This window comes from Eptatretus burgeri, chromosome 10 (genome assembly GCF_056783735.1).
Source record: "Eptatretus burgeri isolate ZD-2024b chromosome 10, Ebu_testis_v1, whole genome shotgun sequence".
NCBI classification, from domain to species: Eukaryota; Metazoa; Chordata; class Myxini; order Myxiniformes; family Myxinidae; genus Eptatretus; species Eptatretus burgeri.
Window position 1 is genome coordinate 76,853,760 of NC_140970.1, and position 20,779 is coordinate 76,874,538.

Consider the following 20,779-nt stretch of genomic DNA (forward strand, 5'->3'; position numbering starts at 1 on the left):
GAGCCACTGTGATTACGGATTTCCTGGGGCAAAACTAAGATCCAGGCTTTCAATGACATCTTGGATGCTGCTATCTTGTCCGTACCTGTTTGTTGTGAGAATGTTGAGGTCACAGAGATATTCATCTCTCTGGTGGCTGTGAGCCAGCGGCCATTAGACGTCTGGGTTGGACCTGGGAAGTCATGGATTCTCTGAGTCATGGGGTGTGGTGTGTGGCACTGCCTGTACCTGTGTGGGACAGTGTGACCACTCCTTGGCTTTTTTTCACAAGATCTTGGCTATTCGTTGTTCACCTTGGTGTCTTGGTTTTCTATAGGTTTTCTTGGCATATATGTATTGTATTATCATCGCTTTTCCGAAACCTTGTGAATGCTTGGCTTTTTTCATTGGCTCACCTTGGCATTTATGAAAATGAGGAGTGGTCACACTGGTGTGGGAGGATGATAGTCCGAGTCTTCAGGTCCTTGGTGCTTCCACTCTTGCTCTATGGATGTGAGACTTGGACTCTGAGCAGGGATCTGAGATGGAGACTTAATTCTTTTGGTACGAGGTCTCTTTGGAGAATCCTCGGCTTTCACTGGTCAGATGTTGTGTCCAACGAGCGGTTGCTGAGAGAGACTCAAATGAGATTTGTTACCTGCATAGTCCATGAGCGTCAGCTGCGGCTGTATGGACATGAAGCTCGTTTTGGTGATGCTGATCCTGCTCACCAGATTGTCTCAGCGAAGGAGCCTCGTGAGTGGAGGAGGCCAATGGGCCGACCCCCTGCCTCGTGGTTGTATCAGGTTGATAAGCATCTCAAGGAGAAGGAGATGGATCAGGCATCAGCTTGGAGGATGGCGAGATGGTGGCTCTTGGAGTAGTAGTGGAAAGTGGACCCAGCAACGTGCTGCTCTGGTGAATGCTCCCATACCTGACCTGACCTGGTTTATTTTGTATGAATTACAAGGATATTATTAATCATCAAGAAACAAACAAATGATATATTGGATTTGCACTTTGGTTCCCCAAAATCAGGAGGCAAATGTTCAGATGCAAAGAATAACAGGCCAAAGATCACACGGTGATTTTTGTAACTGTTAGGACATTGTATGACAGTACCCTTACCTTGTGGCCGTTGACACAATTCTGCAGTCCTGGGGAGTCTACCCCATGGTTCAGGAATGATGGGCAGATGGCCTCCTGTTTTTATATATTTCCTTGTCTGCTAAACTTTTATATATCACAATAAAACGACCATATGATATGTAATAGTTATTGTGATCATACCTTTTGAACAATATTCCTTTATTTATTTTTTAACAGGAAAGGTTTTTAATCCTTATAACAATTATAGGAAAGGCAGACACGTTTATCATGCAGATTTTAGTGTGAAGCTGGAGTGTGTCGACTTGTGACAATCTCGTGGTTAGCAGCTCAAGCTTTCTATCTATAGAAACCACAGTGACGATGTAATGCCCTTTGTGTGATGGAGCCACATTGTTGGTGCTGTCGCTGCGACGGAGCAGAGGCCACGGCCTGTGAGCTGGGTTACGACCTCGATTTGTTCATCTGGACCCGGATCCCAAGCTTGCGGTGATGTAATTCTTTGCCACAGTAATCACCACCATAGCTCCAATGACTTCTTTCAATCCATCACCAAATTTGTCAACACAAAGACGCGTTTTAGGAGGAATACGTGATATCGCGAACAAATATAGAGACATAAAGGCTAAAAGTGTTTTTACCCCATTCAAGCAAAGCGAAAAGTGGGGTTAAGCAATCAATTCATTTTGCCTGTCTGTCTATCTACAAACATCAATTTATGATCGAGGAACAACTTTTGTTTTTTTGTATTATTTTGAACACGAATCAGAACATGAATCGGGAGACAAACCTGTAGTTGAACAGTGCTTTGGCTCTAAATTCATCCCAATCGCACATGCGCAAAGAGGAAGGAGATAATATTTTTTACATAGTCTGTCTACCAGTCTGGCAATCAATCAAAATTGAAAATCAGTCCAAACAGAAAACTTACTGTTTTATTGATGTCACAAATAAAACAAAAAACAGGCACAAATCACTTATGTAAAGTGATAAATAGGGTGATATAAAAGACGCTGCAGCAATGGTGGTAAACTTCCAAAAAAAAGTTTTTTTTCTACCACCTTTAAAACCTTTATTTTATTTAAATTGAATTATATACTTTTGAACACTGGAGAGCACAAATCACCTTTTTGTCACTTTCAAAACCCTTCCATATAGCAGTATTTGGACAAAATATTATGGCATTTTATGTCATCATGACCAATCAAATTTGCCGCTTGCAGATGCCACCCATGTCCTTGCTTGTCAAGAATGCACGGGGTAAGGTGTTCTATGAACTCTGTCATTGTTTCTGTTTGAAAATGTGTTGCACGCTTCATGCATCATGAGTGCACAACCATGGTGAATAAAATTCAAAGAAAATAATCTCTGCAAATGTCCTCGAGAGATAAACTGGAACACCAAGTTTATGTTCCCCTTCTTCGGAAGGACATCATCAAAAAGTTAAATAATTAATCTAAGCTTCCTTCTTCATTTTTCCTTGTTCAATAACCCTCAACCCCACCCCCACCCCCCGCCCTCCAACCCACGTTTTGGTCGAACATGCTTTCTGAAAGTCTTTTCTCACTTCTCAGGTTTCCGTGCCACAATGAATTTGGTTACGCTGGACAGATGCCTTCTTTGTGCCACAACCGATAACAACACAGCCAAAGCCCATGGCTTTCAAAGGTTTCTTCTGCCTCACTTATCCCCTTTTGAGTTGTCATAAAATCACTGCCCATCTCGACAATGCTAATTTATGAGAAGAGTCAGACAGAACATCTAAGAGAAAGTATGATCGCAGCTTGAAGTTTTGTGGAAAAGTTTACTTGGATATCAGGCTCGTTTGCTTATCTTGAGACGTGATATCGTATCAGGTTTCTTCCAAAGACTTAGCTCGGTATGGCTATATTTGCTAATCTCCGACAAAATGTGAAGCAATTAAAATTACTTTGTTTCATTTCTGATTTCCTATATTGTCAAGTGCAACGGACAAACAATATGAAATATCAAATATCCATACAAGTTTGCAGCTTAATTAAGGACATATTAGCCAGAAATCGTTGCACATTGGATGAACTTGTTTTATGTTTCCATTTGAACCACTGACTCATGATTCTTGGAACCTAGGATGAAAACCAATACACTCATTTTGTATTTGTCCGTCGTCTACGAATGTCCTAGTAATTATTTTTAAAGTACAAATGTCTACTAACGTACATCTTCACATGATTTCTGTTCAATTCCTTCATGAGCCTTTGATCGATATTAAAGAAAAAATAATTCCCTTCCCAAGGGGTGTAATGACATTGCCAAAGAAGGCTTCTTAACGTTTTGTAGGCTTACTTATACTGCAGCGAGTTAACAGTGCAGCAGCTGATGGATGCATTTGTGTTTCTGACCAATTGGCCTTCATCAGGGTTGAGTGAACTGCTCCAAACAATTGAGCTAGCTCGTAAGATGTCCAATGAGGTATTATATCCAATAGCCCTCTTCACTACAATGGTAACTGTACCGGGCGTAGTGGCGTGCAGCTGTAATCCGGCTACTCGGAGGCTTGGTTGGAGGATCACTTGAGGACGGGAACTCTGCGCTGGACCGCGCTATGAGAGGGTGTAGAGCAGCCCGGAATCATGGCGAAACCCAATCCTTATCCCTGTGTCATAAGAGGCGACCAGGGTTGCGTCAGGAAGGGCATCCGGCATAAAACCTGTGCCAAATCAGTATGCGGATCATAACGGATGATCTGCTGTGGCGACCCCTAACGGGAGCAGCCGAAAGAAGAACAACACAACTACAATGATAACTGTGAACCCATGATCCAAACCAGCACAAAGTTAAAGGATGTAAAGAAAAGTGGTTAAGAAATCTATGTGCGAATAGAGAAGGCGCACCAAACTAAGTCTCGAGAGGTGTATTTGACCATCAAAAAAATTACCAGCAAATCAAAAACCAGAATGAAAACAGTAAAGAGTAAAAAAGGGGAAGGACTGACAGACTATGAAACTATGAAGACTTACACAGCAAACAAAACTTTTAAAATCAAGAGGCGATAAATAACATCCCACAAATTCTGAGTACAGACGAGGAACCAGAAATTCTTAAAGAAGAGGTTGCCAGTGCTATCTCGAGGCTGACTGAAGGAGAGCATCAGGTATTCATAGTGTCACAGCTGAGGAACTGAAAACTTCCGGTGAAATAGGTATTGACACAATCTGTGCAGGTTGGTTTGGAAGAGTGATGTATTTCCAGATGACTGGGAGAAAGCTGTCATTACCCACAAATACATGAAGGATAAGTTAAACTGTGAGAATTACAGAGGCATCAGCTTGCTGAGTCATGCAGAGAAAATCTTAACAACCATTATTCAAAAAAGAATTTTGAAGACATTAGAAGAAACACCTGGCTATAGTCCAGGAGTCTCAGGCTGATATTTTGTTGAACCTGGTTTTGCCGGGTAAAGTTTTTTCCTCTGCTGTTTCTTGTTGCTGGGGGTACCTCTTCAAAATACAGGGGGGTGCCCAGTGATATCCTTTGAGCATTTTTAGATATTACAATATGACAATATGTACACACCTTAGATTGACATATATGTCTATTAACCCATTCTTTTCTTTTCTTTACAGGGTTTACATTGGTTATGGATCCAGCCCCTTAGGAGTGCGACTTCAGTTGGAGGTTCTTAAATCTTAAAAACGACAAGAAGAACCCGTCCAGATGGAGGGCTGCATTCTTATTCCGAGAATTGGAGACTAAGAAGTCTCTATTCGAAGTTTGTGGAAAACGAAATGATGATGTTGCAAAAAGTGTCCAACACCGTCTTGAGGGGGCACTTAGTGATCTGCATGCTGCAGATGCCCCGTACCATGTGGCCAGGAGGAATGCCGGTGATGCAGACGTCACTGTCGTTGATGGATCAGCCCTTCTTTGGACCATTCACTGGCCAGCTGATGGCACCATAGCTGATTTCATCGAAAATGTTACTGCTGACTTCATACGTGTCAGACAGTGACGTCTACTTCATCTTCGATAGGTACTATGATTACAGCATCAAGTCCGTCACCAGAGATGCCAGGGAGACGGGAGTCAGCAAGAAACATCATCTCCTCTCAACAAATGTACCGGCCCAGAAGGTTGTCTCATCATCCATTGAAAACAAAAAACAGCTGATCCTATTATTATGTGAGGAACTGACCCAAGACAGGCTTTTCCATCTATGAAGCACAAACAAACACAAGTTGGTGGTGACAGGGGAGGACCCATACCCCATCGAGATCAGGATGGAAGAAAGAAGGAGCCGATATGATCTAGAAAGTCAGTAGGAAGAAGCTGACACCATCATTGTCCAACAAGTCCTGGGGTGTGCTGGAGAAGCCCTTCATATCTCCATGGTTTCTGATGACTCAGACGTGTTCGTCCTGCTCCTTCACCATTACCATTAGGCAGGACTGGATGTACCACTCATTATGTAATTCCCCTGCAAGGAAAGGGCAATAGTGGACATCAAGTCGACACTGAACAAGCATTCACAAATTGTCAAGAACCTTTTACCAGGTCATGCCCTATTGGGATGCGACACCGTAGCGTTTTACTATGGGTTGGGAAAAGGCTCTGTCATCAAAGTCCTGAAAGCTGGGTATGAACTATCAGCCATTGGCAATGTGGATGCAACGTTTCAGCAAGTCCTCGACTAAGCCACTGCCTTCATCTCAGCCTGTTATGTCATAAAGGAGAGCACGGACATGTCACACACGAGGCTACTTGTCTGGCGAACAAATAATGAGAAAGGACATACGTCTGCTCCAAACCTAGCTGTTCTACCACCAACGAATGAAGCATTCATTGAGAATGTTAAAAGGGCCCACTTTCAAGCAATCTTGTTGCAAAATCTCAATGTAAATCTGCTGCCGGCATTGAACCCACAGGAATTTGGATGGAAAAAAGACGCATGCAACAGGTCACTGAGCCCAACCCATCTACCGGAAGGTACCAAACTTGCCCCAAACTACATTTTGGAGATGATCAGGTGTGGCTGCAAGAGTGAAAGCCCTTGTAACTCCAAGAAGTGCAGCTATCAAGTGAATTGTTTGCCATGCACAATGTTCTGTGCATGTTTCAGCGAAGAATTCGCAAGATCCAAATAGGCTGAACTAGACCATCATCAGCAAGATTTGCCCTTCACACCTGCCAGTGTGTTGACGATGCTGATGTCACACTTAATCGATATTTATTGAAATATACAATTAATATACCTGTAATAAGTATTCCGATTAGTACAATTCATTGTTTATTCGTACAGCACGTGAATATTACATTTTCTTCAGGAGCATATTGTATCATGTACTCCGAATCATTGTATCACATATCATTGTATCATTGTATGTAATCTTGTATCACATGTATTCCTGTATCATTGTACCATGAACTCCGAATTTCTAATCAAAAGTGTGTTTTGCTGGCATGGTCTAAAAGGATTAATATTCATTAATGTGGAATCAAATACATTGTACATGACCTCCTTTAGGAATAAACATTGGAGGAAGCAAATTTGATGCAGTTGATTTGAGTATTTTGCATGAAATCTCATAAATCCCTATTTTTCTAGGATTTTGGCGCTTCGGGCATAAAGGGGTTAAAATCTAAAAATGCTCAAGGGATATCACCGGGCACCCCCCTATATTTTGAAGAAGTGCTCCAAGCTACAAGAATCAGCAGGGAAAAAAAAACTTTACCTGGCAAAACCAGGTTCAACACCATGGCTCCCGGACTACTAAGCGCAAGCTGGATTTCACGCAGGAGGATCAACAGCTGATCAATTAATTATTCACACTATTACAAGCTGCTTCAGCTACTTCAGGCAATCCACAGCAGGTCAAAGAGCACAGTTACAGTGAATGGATGTCTGACTGACTGGTTCGACATGACAGTTTGGGTCCGTCAAGGATATGTGGTATCACCCCAGCTCTTCAACTTGTTGCTGAACTCGTAATACTGCATGAAATACATGATATGCCGCAAGGAGTTAACATCTAAGGAAAAGTTATATCAAACCCATGATTCGCAGATGACGATGTCTTGCTAACAGAGATGGCAGACCTGCAAATCCTTTTGCAGGCCACTGTAAATATTAAATAAGATTGTTGAAAATTCATCCCTGACACACTCCTTTCTTCACTTCCAAAACTCGAGTCTCATTAACATTTGTTCTCACTTTAAATCTTTGATTCCAGTAGAGATGTAACATCAACCGAATTCCCTCTAAAGGTATCTCATCTTTTTTCATTATCTCCTTTCATTTCTCATGTTTAACTCCATTGAATGTCTTTGTGTGATGTATAAAACATACAATCAACTTTATATTCTTTTGTATAATTCTTCCGCTTGAAATCCTCAGTGGGCATATACCATCCGTTGCTATATGATTGGCAAGAAAAAATATTTCTCATTATTGGGGAGCTGTAAGGTTATGCAAGGTATTGGAATAAAGATTAAATTGTTCTGAATTATGATGAAGAAAGTGTATTTTTTTATGCCTCCACTGACGAAGTCGCCAGTGGCATTATGTTTTCGGGTTGTCCGTCCGTACCTATGTACGTCTGTCCATGCTAATTTTCTGTTTTCTCTGCAACCGCTTATCCAATTGACACGAAATTTTCACCATAGGTGCAACTATGCATGTCGAATGTTTTAATGAGAATTATGATATCATAGGTCACATGGTGTGACAGCCATGTTGGAGAAAAAAGGAAAAAATTTATACCTCTATCTCTGAAACCGCTCTATGGAAAATATTTAAACTTGGCACGTCAAGTACTCCCCCATGCAAAACAAGTGTGATGTTTTTTTTTGATGATGTCACAGGTGGTTTCGTTATGACGTAATAATTGCATACGTTGAACGCTTTATCCGATGAATATGAACATTTTAGAGGGTTATCTGGGGCTAAATTGTCTGGTGGGGAAAAATTGAAGACATCATCAGTCATGTGGTTCAGTCACTATGGTTTTTTTTTAACATGAAAAACCTTCAAAAATCTTCTCCGAAACGGCTGAACAGATTGAGGCGAAACTTTACTGGTGTAATCACCTATTCATGAGGAACAAAAAGTCCTCCACCTATGACGTCATAGGTCACATGGTTTGGCAGCTATGATTTTTTGAAGAATAAACCTTTAAAAAATCACCTTCTCCAGTATCACTTGATATATCAAGGGGAAATTTGCCCACATGGTCCCCAAGGCTTGGGGATACCAGGGTTTTCACGAAAAAATTAGTAGGTCACGTGGTCTGGAAACCATATTGGTTTAAATGAAAATGTTAAAAAATTATATCTCTTGAATCGTTTCATCAATCGACGTGAAATGTCACATTTATTATGTAGTAGTCATGGGGAATATATGTTTAAAATTTCAAATTGATCGGATACATGTTCTGGCATCCAGAATTATTTAAAATTTTGAATCTGGCTTGAGAGTTTTAAATGAAACTTGGTTCAAGTATTATATTGTATAATGATGTAATAATGTGGGCCGAGGCATATCTGGTGATGTTGCGACGTCAAAGGGTGACATTCTAGTTTTGTCCTGTATTTAGTTGTTACATCTTATATTTCCACCATTTAAAAGCTCAACTTAATGCATGACTCAACTCTTTTGCTCCTCTTGTCTCCCTTTTGTGCAACTGCCTACCAAACTGAGACAGTTAAATCCCACTCTTCAAGCAAGCCTAACCCAAACCTGCATGTGACTACATACATAACCATCCCTCTTGCTTGCAGGTTACTGTGTTTCCTTTCCTTTCCTTTCCTTCTCTCTCTCTCTCTCTCTCTCTCTCTCTCTCTCTCTCTCTCTCTCTCTCTCTCTCTCTCTCTCTCTCTCTCTCTCTCTCTCTCTCTCTCTCTCTCTCTCTCTCTCTCTCTCTCTCTCTCTCTCTCTCTCTCTCTCTCTCTCTCTCTCTCTCTCTCTCTCTCTCTCTCTCTCTCTCTCTCTCTCTCTCTCTCTCTCTCTCTCTCTCTCTCTCTCTCTCTCTCTCTCTCTCTCTCTCTCTCTCTCTCTCTCTCTCTCTCTCTCCTATTTTCCTGTTTGTTCATTCCCTTGATTTTTCTGTCCAATTCTAGCTCCACTCTAAGTTTGCTTCCATTTTACCCTCTGTCCCCATAGTCTTCCATGAACCTTGATCTTGTATTGAAAAAACAATATCTGCCACATTCCTCGACAATCTCAGAATGACGCTGGGAATTGTCCTCTTTCGGGCACAAGCATGCTTTCCCAGCCATAGAAATTCTGCAAAATTATATGGATTCATTCCTGTTTGCTCGTCTTTCCAAGACCAAAAGGCTGTCTAAGTCTTTTTGGAAAAATGTCCAAGGAACATCCACATAGTATTGATATATACCACCTGGCATAGCCTGAAATCATATCATATGATTGACCCTTGACAGTGAAAGTTTCAAACTGTCTGACCTCACAATCTCGCAGTCTGTTTCAAATACATCTCAAATTGTGCAACTAAAGACAGATGTTGATTAGACATGCTCTTCCAGAATAAAGTCTCATTATGTTTTGGCATACGTGAAATCATATATTTGAAGAAACCTTCAAACTTGCTTCATTACTGTCTCATTAAATGTTCCAAATGTGTTGCCCTGCACATATCTCAGACATTTGCCAAAGTCTGGCATCCTGCTTTGCTTGAGAAGCTCTCTGCCTCTGGCATAGAAAGCTGACTTAATTCCTGTATTTCTGACTTCTTCCACTCATGCAGCCATCATGTTGCCATCAACGAAACCCTCTCCTCTCTTTGAGTGGCCCACTGTTGTTCCTCATCTCTATAAATGACCTCGCCGATGCTCTGGAAAACACTCTCTTCCTTTTTTCAGATGACATATCGCATTGTATTGTACAATACTCCATCCCTCTGCTAGGCAGATAGCAGATGCATATCTGTCTGCTGATCTGGGACTGATTGGACTCTGGCCTGATGAAAGGAACATGTCAATCAATCCTGGAAAGTCTCAGTCTCATCATATAGCTCTGCAAGCATGGTCAAATGAACCTAACTATCTATGTCCTATGGTCATCCACTGGATGAGGTTCAGTCTCTTGAACTTCTTGGGTTGACAATCAGCCACGACTTTTCCTGGGATGAACTCAGAGCAAAGCTGGCTTCCAAATCCAGCTGCAGCCTTGGAATCCTCCATTGATCCAAGTGTTTCCTTGGAAAATCAAAGCTACTCACAGTCTCAAAAGCCTTTGCCCATCGCTCAATGGAAGATTACCTTCCACAATGGGCTTGTACCTTTGCTTCACATCTCTCTCTTGGATTATGTGGACTATAAAACTCACAAAATTATTGGAATATCCTGTGATATTTTCTTGCTCCACATCATTGCTGAAGCAACAGTCTCTTGCCCCACTTCGCAGACAATTTTGGTCTCTCTCTCTCTCTCTTTCTCTCTCTCTCTCTCTCTCTCTCTCTCTCTCTCTCTCTCTCTCTCTCTCTCTCTCTCTCTCTCTCTCTCTCTCTCTCTCTCTCTCTCTCTCTCTCTCTCTCTCTCTCTCTCTCTCTCTCTCTCTCTCTCTCTCTCTCTCTCTCTCTCTCTCTCTCTCTCTCTCTCTCTCTCTCTCTCTCTCTCTCTCTCTCTCTCTCTCTCTCTCTCTCTCTCTCTCTCTCTCTCTCTCTCTCTCTCTCTCTCTCTCTCTCTCTCTCTCTCTCTCTCTCTCTCTCTCTCTCTCTCTCTCTCTCTCTCTCTCTCTCTCTCTCTCTCTCTCTCTCTCTCTCTCTCTCTGTTTTCTATTGCCTTGTTCTCCACCATTTTACCCTATGATCTCTCAGTCCTCTGACCCTCCACCACCCCTCCCTAGCAACTCCAGGATGCATGTGTTCTTCCAATAACACCTCCTGACTAACATTCTAAATTTCAGGCTGACTGCACACCTCAACACCTTCATTCCTCACTTTTCTCATCCATGGAACCATCTTCCAGAGGATGTTCTGTCTCCCTCTTCCCTTCAGAACTTCACAAAAGTAGTGCACCACTATCTCTTGTCATCCCCAATTCTGACCCACGATCTTTATTACCCCCATAAACCTTCCCGAACACAATTATCTTACTTGCTCATTTCAGTTTCCTCCCCTCCTTCTCCTCTTATCCTCTTTATTCATCCTCTTGGTGTTTGTCCTATTATCAGTTATATCCTGCTCTTCCATGAGCCTCACTCATGTAAAGAAAAAGGTTCATGCATCATTGCTTCTCCTTTTCAAAATGAGTTGTCTTACACTCTGTCCCAGTGCACTTATTTTTGAGAAAACTAGAGTAGATAAGGGTCAGACCCATAGGCATTATAATGACCTCCTGCAAAGGGAAGGAGGGATACAGAAAAGTGGAGCACTAAGATTGACCCTTGAACTGCTGAAAGTTGTAGTGGTGGGGAAAGCAGAAGGAGGCAGCTCATTCCAGAATTTAGTGGTGTGAGGAAAGAAAGAAGATGCATGTTTAATCGTTCTGTATGTCTGAAGGGACACACAGTTATGGCCGTTACCTGAAGGCAAGCAACTGGAATGAGGTTGCCTGATGTGTGGGAGAATTTCAATTGATAGCTCTGTAAAACAAGGGTCACGTCAATAATGGTAGAAGATAGATAAAGGAAACTGCTTTGGATGGGCCACGGTCTAAATGCTGTTAGTAAGCGAGTTATCAACCACAAGCCGAACAACATTATCCCTCACTCAATGAAGAACATTCAGGACAGAGGAGCTCAATCCCAAATGTCAGAGCACGAGTATTCCATCATGTGGCAAAGTTGGGATTAGTAGAGGGTTTGAAACTGAGAAAACATAAAATACATCTTACCTTGGAAAATAAATCCCTCTTTCTGGGAAGCCTTTTTGACTATAGTTGCTATATGGGGCTTCCAAATGGTCAGCAAATTTCAACTCCTGAATTCCTAATTGGAGAAGCTTATATAAGAATTGAGCTAGACATGGAAATGGTCTGAATATGGTTAAACGAAACAAGAGTGTTTCAACCCTATTCCATAATAGAGTCAAGATCAAAGCTCAGGGAGTTTCGAGTTAAAACTCAGTCCACAGCAAGTGACTAGGAAGAAAAGAAAAATGGGATTTGTAGACAAGGAAAGAGTGGAGAGTGGCATCATCAGAAAAAGGGAGACTTTGTTCTTTTAATGCTACAAAGGAGTGAAGGTGGTTAATGAAAAGGAGGTGAAATTACAGAGCCATTTCGGACTCGAGGGTTGATGTGGATCCTCTTGCAGAGGGCACATCATACACGGGTATAAATGGAGCATCCTGGGAGGTAGTTTCCCATCCTCTTGATGAGGAGGAGAAATATTATGGAGAGATCGTTTTGGAAGAAAACTTGTGTGCCAGACTCTACCAGCGACCTTGGGGATGTCCAATGCAACAACATTACTCTCCCAAAATAACTCAAGTCAAAAACATCATATGCTGGGGATGAAAGCGAGCCTATCAAAAGTGGATATAGCTTTAAGGAATCCATATTGGTGTTCGCAAAGGAGAGCAGAATTTTTAATGAAGGACAAAAGATGTACTGGGCAGGTGTTGATCGTGTTCATGACTTGGTAATCACAGTCTCCATAACCTTGGAAAGAAATGAAGTTAAAGCATCTGGGTGGTAGTTAGCTGGATTGGATTTATCACCTTTATTTACCACAATACAAATCAGATATTCCTCCATTCACCTTGGAAATGTGCACCTGTGTGCATGTTTCCATGGAAAGGGAAGAATGCCTAAAAAGTAAGAGACTTTGTCCAGCCAAATAACAACAAGAGCTCGGTCAGGGCACACTAGTCTTCAAAACAGAAGCATGGGTGCAAACAGAATGTTTGGTCTGTTGGTATTGAAATTAAGAAGGGTGTGTTGGATTTTCTCATTGTTAATCGATGGGGGGGGGGGATGGTTGGGAGGAATTTTCTCAGAATTGTTGAGAGTTAAGTTGGAGGCAAAGATAGTATCAAGGGCTTCTGCCTTGGATTTTAGAATATCCAAATGAAAATCATCATAATTATGATAGAAGAGAAAGATTTACAGAAGATCTCAAAGATGGATTTTGACATCGACCAAAAAGCCCGACGTACAGAGGGACAGGAGGTGACTGTTTGTCTTCGGTTTTCTCTTCCACTATCTCTTCCAGATCTGCGAACATACTCACAGGATAATTGTGAGTGTACCAGGTTGGGGGTAAAGTAGGATTGAGTGGATGGATGGTGGTGGGGTTAGGGGGTCGGATCGTGAGGGGGAGTGTTCTGTGCTCCTACAAACACTGGATCGGTAGTCTCAAGGTGATTGCAGATTAAGCTCCTTAAAGGACAATCATTAAACACTATATGCTAACACAAACAGGAATATGATCAATTTGGCAAATGTATGCCATACCTTTTCATGATGGTTAAATGTCAAGTAAAATATGCAGTATGTGCAATGGATCATCAACTTCAAAGTTTGCCTCTTCAGAGATGACTTTGAGGTCAGTGAGGATATATTTAAGGTGCAGTTTCTTTATATTTGTTGCTGCATCTTCATGCCCGAGAGTTGTCTTAAAATGTCTGTGGACATATATAAGCAAAAGATGTACCGGGCAGGTGTTGATCGTGCATGCACAGCTGGACAGCACACCCAGCTGGTGGTATTTCCGCCTGTTCCTTCCAAGCCATTTCTTCCTTTCACTGTCCACTGGACCCCTGGCTGGGGATTGGGACAAATTATGCGATTAGCCGTGCCATGGTATGGACCTCCCGCCCATTTCAGCCTTTGCCTTTCTTCCCTAACTTGCTGGGCAGGATAATGGGTAACTGTGAGTTTCCTTGGCAACGGGTATCCTTGAACACCTGCAAAAACCTGCCTGCATGTGACCACTCCACAGATATCGCATATCTTTTCTAAGCCAAATGAATTCATCCAGCCCCTGTGAACCACTCAATTTCAGCAAATGTGTACGTCATTGGCATCCTGATACGGGTGCCTACTGTGCCTTACCAGCTCGTCAGTATTATTATATTCGGAATACAATGAGTGTTAAATTGAGGGAAAAACAAACTTTGGAAAATTAAGGGAAGGGGGAAGACAGTGGCGGGGTGGTGGAATTCAGAGAAGGGTGCGTCGAGGGCCACATTCTGCCTGGCAAAAAATATATAAATAAATTGAAGCTGCCAGTAGCTCATTGCACCACTCCGATAGATCGCTGCTCCTGTTGTACAAGCTTTATTATTTTCTAATTTACAGTCATCAATGCACGGATAAAAAGGAATTTGCTCTTTACTCGAGTAACAGGTATAATTTGTGTTACTCAGGACTGTAGTTTAACTTTGGTAAGTTAAGTTTAAATGTTATTTATGGAACGATGAAATAAAACAGAAACCTCACCTGAAAACGTGATTTTTAGTTACAAACAATATATCTTTCCTTGGGTCCATAATCCCAAGACTTCATTTTCTTCTTCTTTAATGGCCACAATTATTCCCATATTCTTGTGGGGTTGGCCAGGGGAATCTTGGCTCAAGTGTTTCACAAACCGGCTAAACAGGCCTGACGTTCAAAGAAGGTTAGGACAGGAATTTGTAATTTCTTCATGGTGCCGGCGATAGCTCGCCTACTCTTCAAAAAGGACACTGTTGGATCTTTAGCATCCACCATTGAATGCTGACATATGGGAGGCCCATTTAACATCCATCTGAGGGACAGTACATACATTGATGAATCACCCTGCTTTTGAAACAGTTTATGGCTGGGTCAGGATTCAAACCCAGGCAAGACAGCTTTGAGGTGAGTGTGCATTCCTCTAGGTCTGGGCCATCCTGCCAGCCCTACGTCATACCAAGACTGCAGAGTCCAAAGACCAAGACGATTAACTAAAAAAAGAGCTGCTATCACTCATTTTTTGGTGAATCAAGTTAATGGAGGCCCTGCCAAGGTCGGCAAATTGTGGACGGCGCTTTCTATACATATCAAATGTATAGAAAGCAAATTCTATACATGTCATTCAATCACTATACCTTATAGTGATGGCCCTCTCCTCTTATATACTTTCACGTGATGTCATTTTACAGCTTCTTTGATTGGTTGTACTGGTTTTGTTTTCATTCTGTCTTTTCACTGGGCGAAGCACCTAAGCTTATTATTAGTTGTCGTATCTGGAGAAGAAGGGTCAAACAGCACCAGCAGTAGCAGACCCTTATTAGCGAAGCGTTGCATAATTTAGCGTTAATTTGAATTTATACTATTAAATATGGGTTCGACTGAATTTATGAGGCTGTAAGGTGCTTCATACTGCAGTGGTATTGCATGTACATTATTTCATATATTTACTCAGTGTTTGGTGGACTCTACCCACAAAGACCATCTCCAGGCCCCTCTGATGAAGGATAAGGTAAGCTGAGGGGATGATGAGGAATGGGATCGTAAGGCGATCTTAGTAGGATATGGAGGTGATATGTCATTCAATCATCATTTTTGTTCACCAAATATATGGATACCAATCTGTTTTGCTTTCACTGTGCATCCCATTACACAATACTTGGATAATCAAGTTCCTACAATGAGAATAGAAGGAATTTTATTCTTGTTCAGTTTTTGCAGAAAAGTACAAGATTTCTCATCTGACATGTTTTTGCATTTTAAGTTTTTGTTGGAAATGTAACCTCGTATATGCCCAGGTGAGTTGCAATGCTAGCTTGGATGCAAACCGCTTTCACAAGGAATCACAAGGACATTTGACGCAGTAGGAAACCATTCGGCCAATCATACCTGCGCTACACCAACACGAGATTAAATAAATCCCTCAAAGCTAACGACGTGATTTCATTGGGAAAATGTGGGGAGGTGGAATTGGAATGAGAAAAGTGTGGTGAACATCATCAGGGTGTTGAAAATACAAAATAGAATATATATTTTTTTCTGTTTGTCCATTTTTATTTTGGGGGCGGTCAGGGAGGAGGTGGCTGAAGATAAATATATCCAATAGACTTTGAAGATGATTAGAAGGTATTCATGGAAATAATGTCCATTCGCATTTCCTGGTCATAAAATAATGGATGAGAGACTTATCTCCGAACGGAGGCACGAAACAGGATTAGGAGAGGACATGACTTTTCCATCTGCCCAGTGTGTCTGCGAAGCGGAATGGAGTAAACTTTCTGTTCCTTAGGGAAAATGTGGAGCAGCTTCCGAGGTCACGCCGATTCACAGACAGTTGGCCTGTCTGTTATAGTTCTGGGAGGAAGGTCAGCAAGACAATAGGACTGAGCTGATAATTTGTGAGCTTGTCATGAGTCATGGGTACATCGTTGTGCCCCAGTAGCTTGTGTGACATCTGCAACATACTGCGTTCATGATAAGCATGACATCTTTTTGGGACAAGTAATCTATTACCAAAAATCTTGTAAAAACCAGTCTTTTTCCTATTGTCATTAAAAACCTTTCCTTCTGCTCCTCTTCTTTCTCATAAATATGTGAATCTGGAGGCCATATTTAACGAAGCTCTCCACCCCTATTTCCCCTGTCCCCATCCATCCCCTTGTCTACTCTTACTTGTATCTCCTCTTCTCCTTTAACCTTTTACTCCCCTCTCATCCAGTTTCCTTTTCTTTGGATGATCCCCAGTTTGAAAACAAAACAACAAAACAGGTTAATGTTTCAAAAATCCCCTTCTGGAAATGTAGAAGGGCCAGAATGCCAAACGAAACTGAAAATGTTAATACGACCGAAAAACTTTGAATATCAATCTCAAGGTTGTAGAATATTGTTTTCATCAAGATTAGTCTCTGAAAAGTGCACCGTTTTGTGAGTGAATTCCCTATATCAGCATCCGACATGATGATGCACCACAGGAAGAGCACTTATCGTTGAACTGTTGAGTGTGGATTGAATTTCCGACTCGACTATAAACTTCAATTGGATCTTCGCAGGGAGGATGTTGCCTCACATGGCATGCACCGTCCGTCGGATTGACGCTATAATCTGGACTTATCATTTGCCAGCATTACTTGGTGGACGTTAAAGATTCAACAGTGTGTTGTCGAAGAGCAGGCATGTTATCGCTGGAACCCTAAAGAAATTATTTATTCCTGTACTAAAAAAAACATGATGAAATGAACGAATGACGAATGAATACGAAAGAAGAGAGAGAATTGCTTTTCGATAAATGTCCCCTTCTGATGTGATATTTTCTAAGTCCAAAAAGGGTGTAACTCTGTGAACAATTAACGAGATGCCCTGAAACTCGAACTTTTTCTGTAACTTATCGTAATAAGGTCATGTACCAAGTTTCAGTTGAATGTGTTAAAGGGTATGGGAAAAAGTCTGAAAAACCACAGGTGGGTTGGACAGATGGACGGACGGACGGACAGACAGACAGCAAACCTATAGTCCCCTCCCATGAAACCAGTAGGGGACTGATAAGGTCATTCCCTGAATGCATGTATTTACTTTATTTATATCTATCCTATATTTATATCTATCTAGGATATTTATATCCTCCGGTTCCGGTTCCGGTTTTGAGCGGCAAGAGGTCTCCTTCGGGGCTCCCTGCTGACATTCTCAAAGTTAAGTTCCGGTTGTTATTTGTCCCATTTTAACTGTTTAATTTTCTCACCTACATGTTAATGTGTGTTCCTAGTTCGGTTTTGTTTCAAAAATCGTGCTATTTTGTGAGTATTTATGTCGACGTTCTTACCTGGTGTTTGAGGCCTAGTCCTAGGCTTGAGGCCTACCGGTTCCACTTGGTGTTCGATCGTTTTTTTTTGTTTGTTTGTTTGTTTTTTCTCCCCATTACCTTCAATTTCTATCCTCCCCATTACCTTCAATTTTCATCCTCCCCACTTTCCAAACATCCCCCATTCTCCCAACTAATCTCTTTCTTATGTCAAAAAAAAAAAAAAAATATATATATATATATATATATATATATATATATATATATATATATATATATACCCAACAACAACAACAACAACAACACGCTCACCTTCTCCCGATTCTGCTACTTCTTCTTCCTCTTAACTTCCTCCTCGTCTTCCTCGATTTTTTTTTTTTTTTTTTTACATTTCCATGACCTAATCTGTTGAACTCTCTCATACATTAATATTAACAACAAAAACGATCTTATGATGCTTCATCTTCCTCTCTCACACATGCAGTACTCTTTACTGTTTCACAATGCACTACTCTTCTGCTATTTCAACAGACTGCTTTCATTTCGACCTCTCCTTCATTCCTTGCCTAAAAAATCCAACTATTACAGCGCTTCTTCTCTCCATGCTCTGAATTCGCCTTCATTGCATCCATCAAGAATTGTGTTAAATCGCATCTCTGACCTAAAACTTTTAAAAACCACAGTTTGCCATGGATGCTCGCTTTCCATCAACCATTCTTTTTTTCCAACTTCAGTGCCAACTCACCCCCCTCACCCCTCACTCTCACTCTCAAAGCAACCATCCCACTCTTCTCCCTCCAAGCCTCCCTCTCACCTCTTTCAAAAATCTCGCCCTCACCTTTCTCCCACCTTTCATCCCCGTCACTCTTCCTTCTCAAAGTTGCGCCCCCTCTCATCCACCAACCTGCCTCCCTCCACTGCCCTCTCACCTCCATCTCTTCACTCCACCACCTCAAATACTCAACTGCCATCTTCCTTGTCTCTTGTCCCCCCTCTCTCCCAGCACCACAGAGCCTTTTCTCCTCCTCATTCGGCCCCCTCCCCTCGCTATTCTGCAATACCCCACACTCCTTCAGCAACCCTCCTTACCTCCCCCCTCGTCCCTCGTCCTACCCTCCCCGCCCCCTCCACCTCCTGCACCCAAAGCCTCCTCCCCTACCTCTTCATTAAAAGTGTGGACCTCAAATATCCGGGGCCTTCGCTCAAACCTTTCAGATCTTTCCATGCAGGTTGCCACTGACAAACCAGACATTATCTGCCTAACAGAAACTTTCCTCTCCCAAGACGTGTCTGACTCCCAAGTATCTCTCCCTGGTTACTCCCTCTTACGGTATGACAGACCTGAGCCTCGTCCTGGTGGAGGTGTTGCTCTCTTCATCAAAGACTCTATTCCTCACTCTCCCTGCACTGCTCTCACTCCCCCACACCCCCAGGAATACCTCTGGCTTCGGCTTCCCCTCCACTCCCACCTCATGTTTATATGTGTACTGTACCGTCCACCGAACAGTGATGACTCCATCTACACCTCACTCTCCGAAAACATGGACCATCTTCTATCTTCTCATCCAAACTCTCTCTTCCTCTTATGTGGCGACTTCAATTGTCATCACGCCAGTTGGCTAGGTGTGGGTACCTCTCTCACCTGCCATGGGACATCAGCAAAAGCTTTCTGTGACTCATTGGGACTGACTCAATCGGTCAACTTCCCGACCCGGATCTCAACCAATGGTACTCCATCTCTTCTGGATCTGATTTTGACAAATTTCCCTGACAATATCTGCTGCTCTTCCTTCGCTCCAATTGGTTCTTCTGACCACGTCCTTGTTAAAGTGGACATCTCTCTGGCTGTTATCAGAGAACCACCTCACCGCCGTCGAGTCTGGCATTTCACTCAAGCCGACTGGCAGGGTCTCCGAGCAGCCATCAAACTTACAGACTGGTCTCCTATCACTACTTTCTCAAACATCAACTCATCCTGGGAATTCTTTCAAAGAAACTTGCTCTCCCTCATGCACAGATTTATCCCCTCTCGTGTTCAGTTGTCTTACCCTTCCTCCCGCCCTTGGTTTACTGAAGCTTGTGGCGAGGCAGTTGTCCTGAAACAACTTGCCTTTGCCTCATGGAAAGCAAACCCAACTGAGGGCAATCTCAGTTCTTTCCACAAAGCTCGGAACAAGTGTGTAGCTACCCTCAGGAGAGCCAGAAAACAACATCTTTCTCATCTCAAGTCTGAACTCTCAAACCTCTCTCCCTCCTCAAAATCCTGGTGGCGTTTAATCAAATCTGTTTCTGGTGTATGTTCCCCCTCCATCCCCTCCCTTACCTCAAATGGCCGCACTGCTGATTCCACACGTGATAAAGCTGAATGTCTAAACTCGGTGTTTGCAGCTAAATCTTGTGTCCCAAACCCATCACTATCTCTACCCACTTTACCCAGTCGCACCCAACTGTCCCTGGACTCTGTATCCTTTTCTCCTGACAAGGTGGAGAGCTTGCTTTCAAACCTCGAGTCAGATTCTGCAACCGGTCCAGACGGCATCAGCCCACGTGTCCTCAAAGCCTGCTCTTCTGCTCTTGCTCACCCTCTCTCTGTTCTATTCACCCTCTCATTTTCCCAAGGTCATCTGCCATCTGCTTGGAAATCTGCTAACATCACTGCCCTGCATAAAAAGGTGCAAAAACAGATCCCTGTAACTATAGACCAATCAGCCTTCTCCCAATCATCAGCAAGGTTATGGAATCCATCATCGCTTCAGACATGAAATCCTTCCTCTTCTCCAATGGCTTGATTTCCAATCATCAATTTGGTTTCAGACCAGGTCACTCTACCCTAGAAATGCTGCTACTGCTCTCCCATCAATGGATGGAGGTCCTCAATGCCAGACAGGAAATCCGAGCCGTATCCCTGGACATATCACGTGCTTTTGACACAGTCTGGCACCCTGCCCTACTCACCAAACTCTCTTCCCATGGTATTCAAGGCCATCTCCACTCATGGCTCGCAGACTTCCTCTCCTGTCGCAGTCA

At 42.4% G+C, this 20,779-nt stretch overlaps 1 protein-coding gene across 1 annotated transcript in view; it reads left to right on the forward strand.

Annotated features, from left to right (window-relative positions):
- Window positions 1-7,533, forward strand: part of LOC147018907 (uncharacterized) — a 180,350-nt gene extending 172,817 nt beyond the window's left edge. The window contains exons 8-9 of the mRNA XM_085899019.1: window positions 2,661-2,754; window positions 4,692-7,533. Coding sequence (XP_085755145.1) covers window positions 2,661-2,754; window positions 4,692-4,758 — 161 coding nt within the window. The 3' untranslated portion in view covers window positions 4,759-7,533. The remainder of the gene's footprint in view (window positions 1-2,660; window positions 2,755-4,691) is intronic.
- Window positions 7,534-20,779: the final 13,246 nt, after the last annotated feature.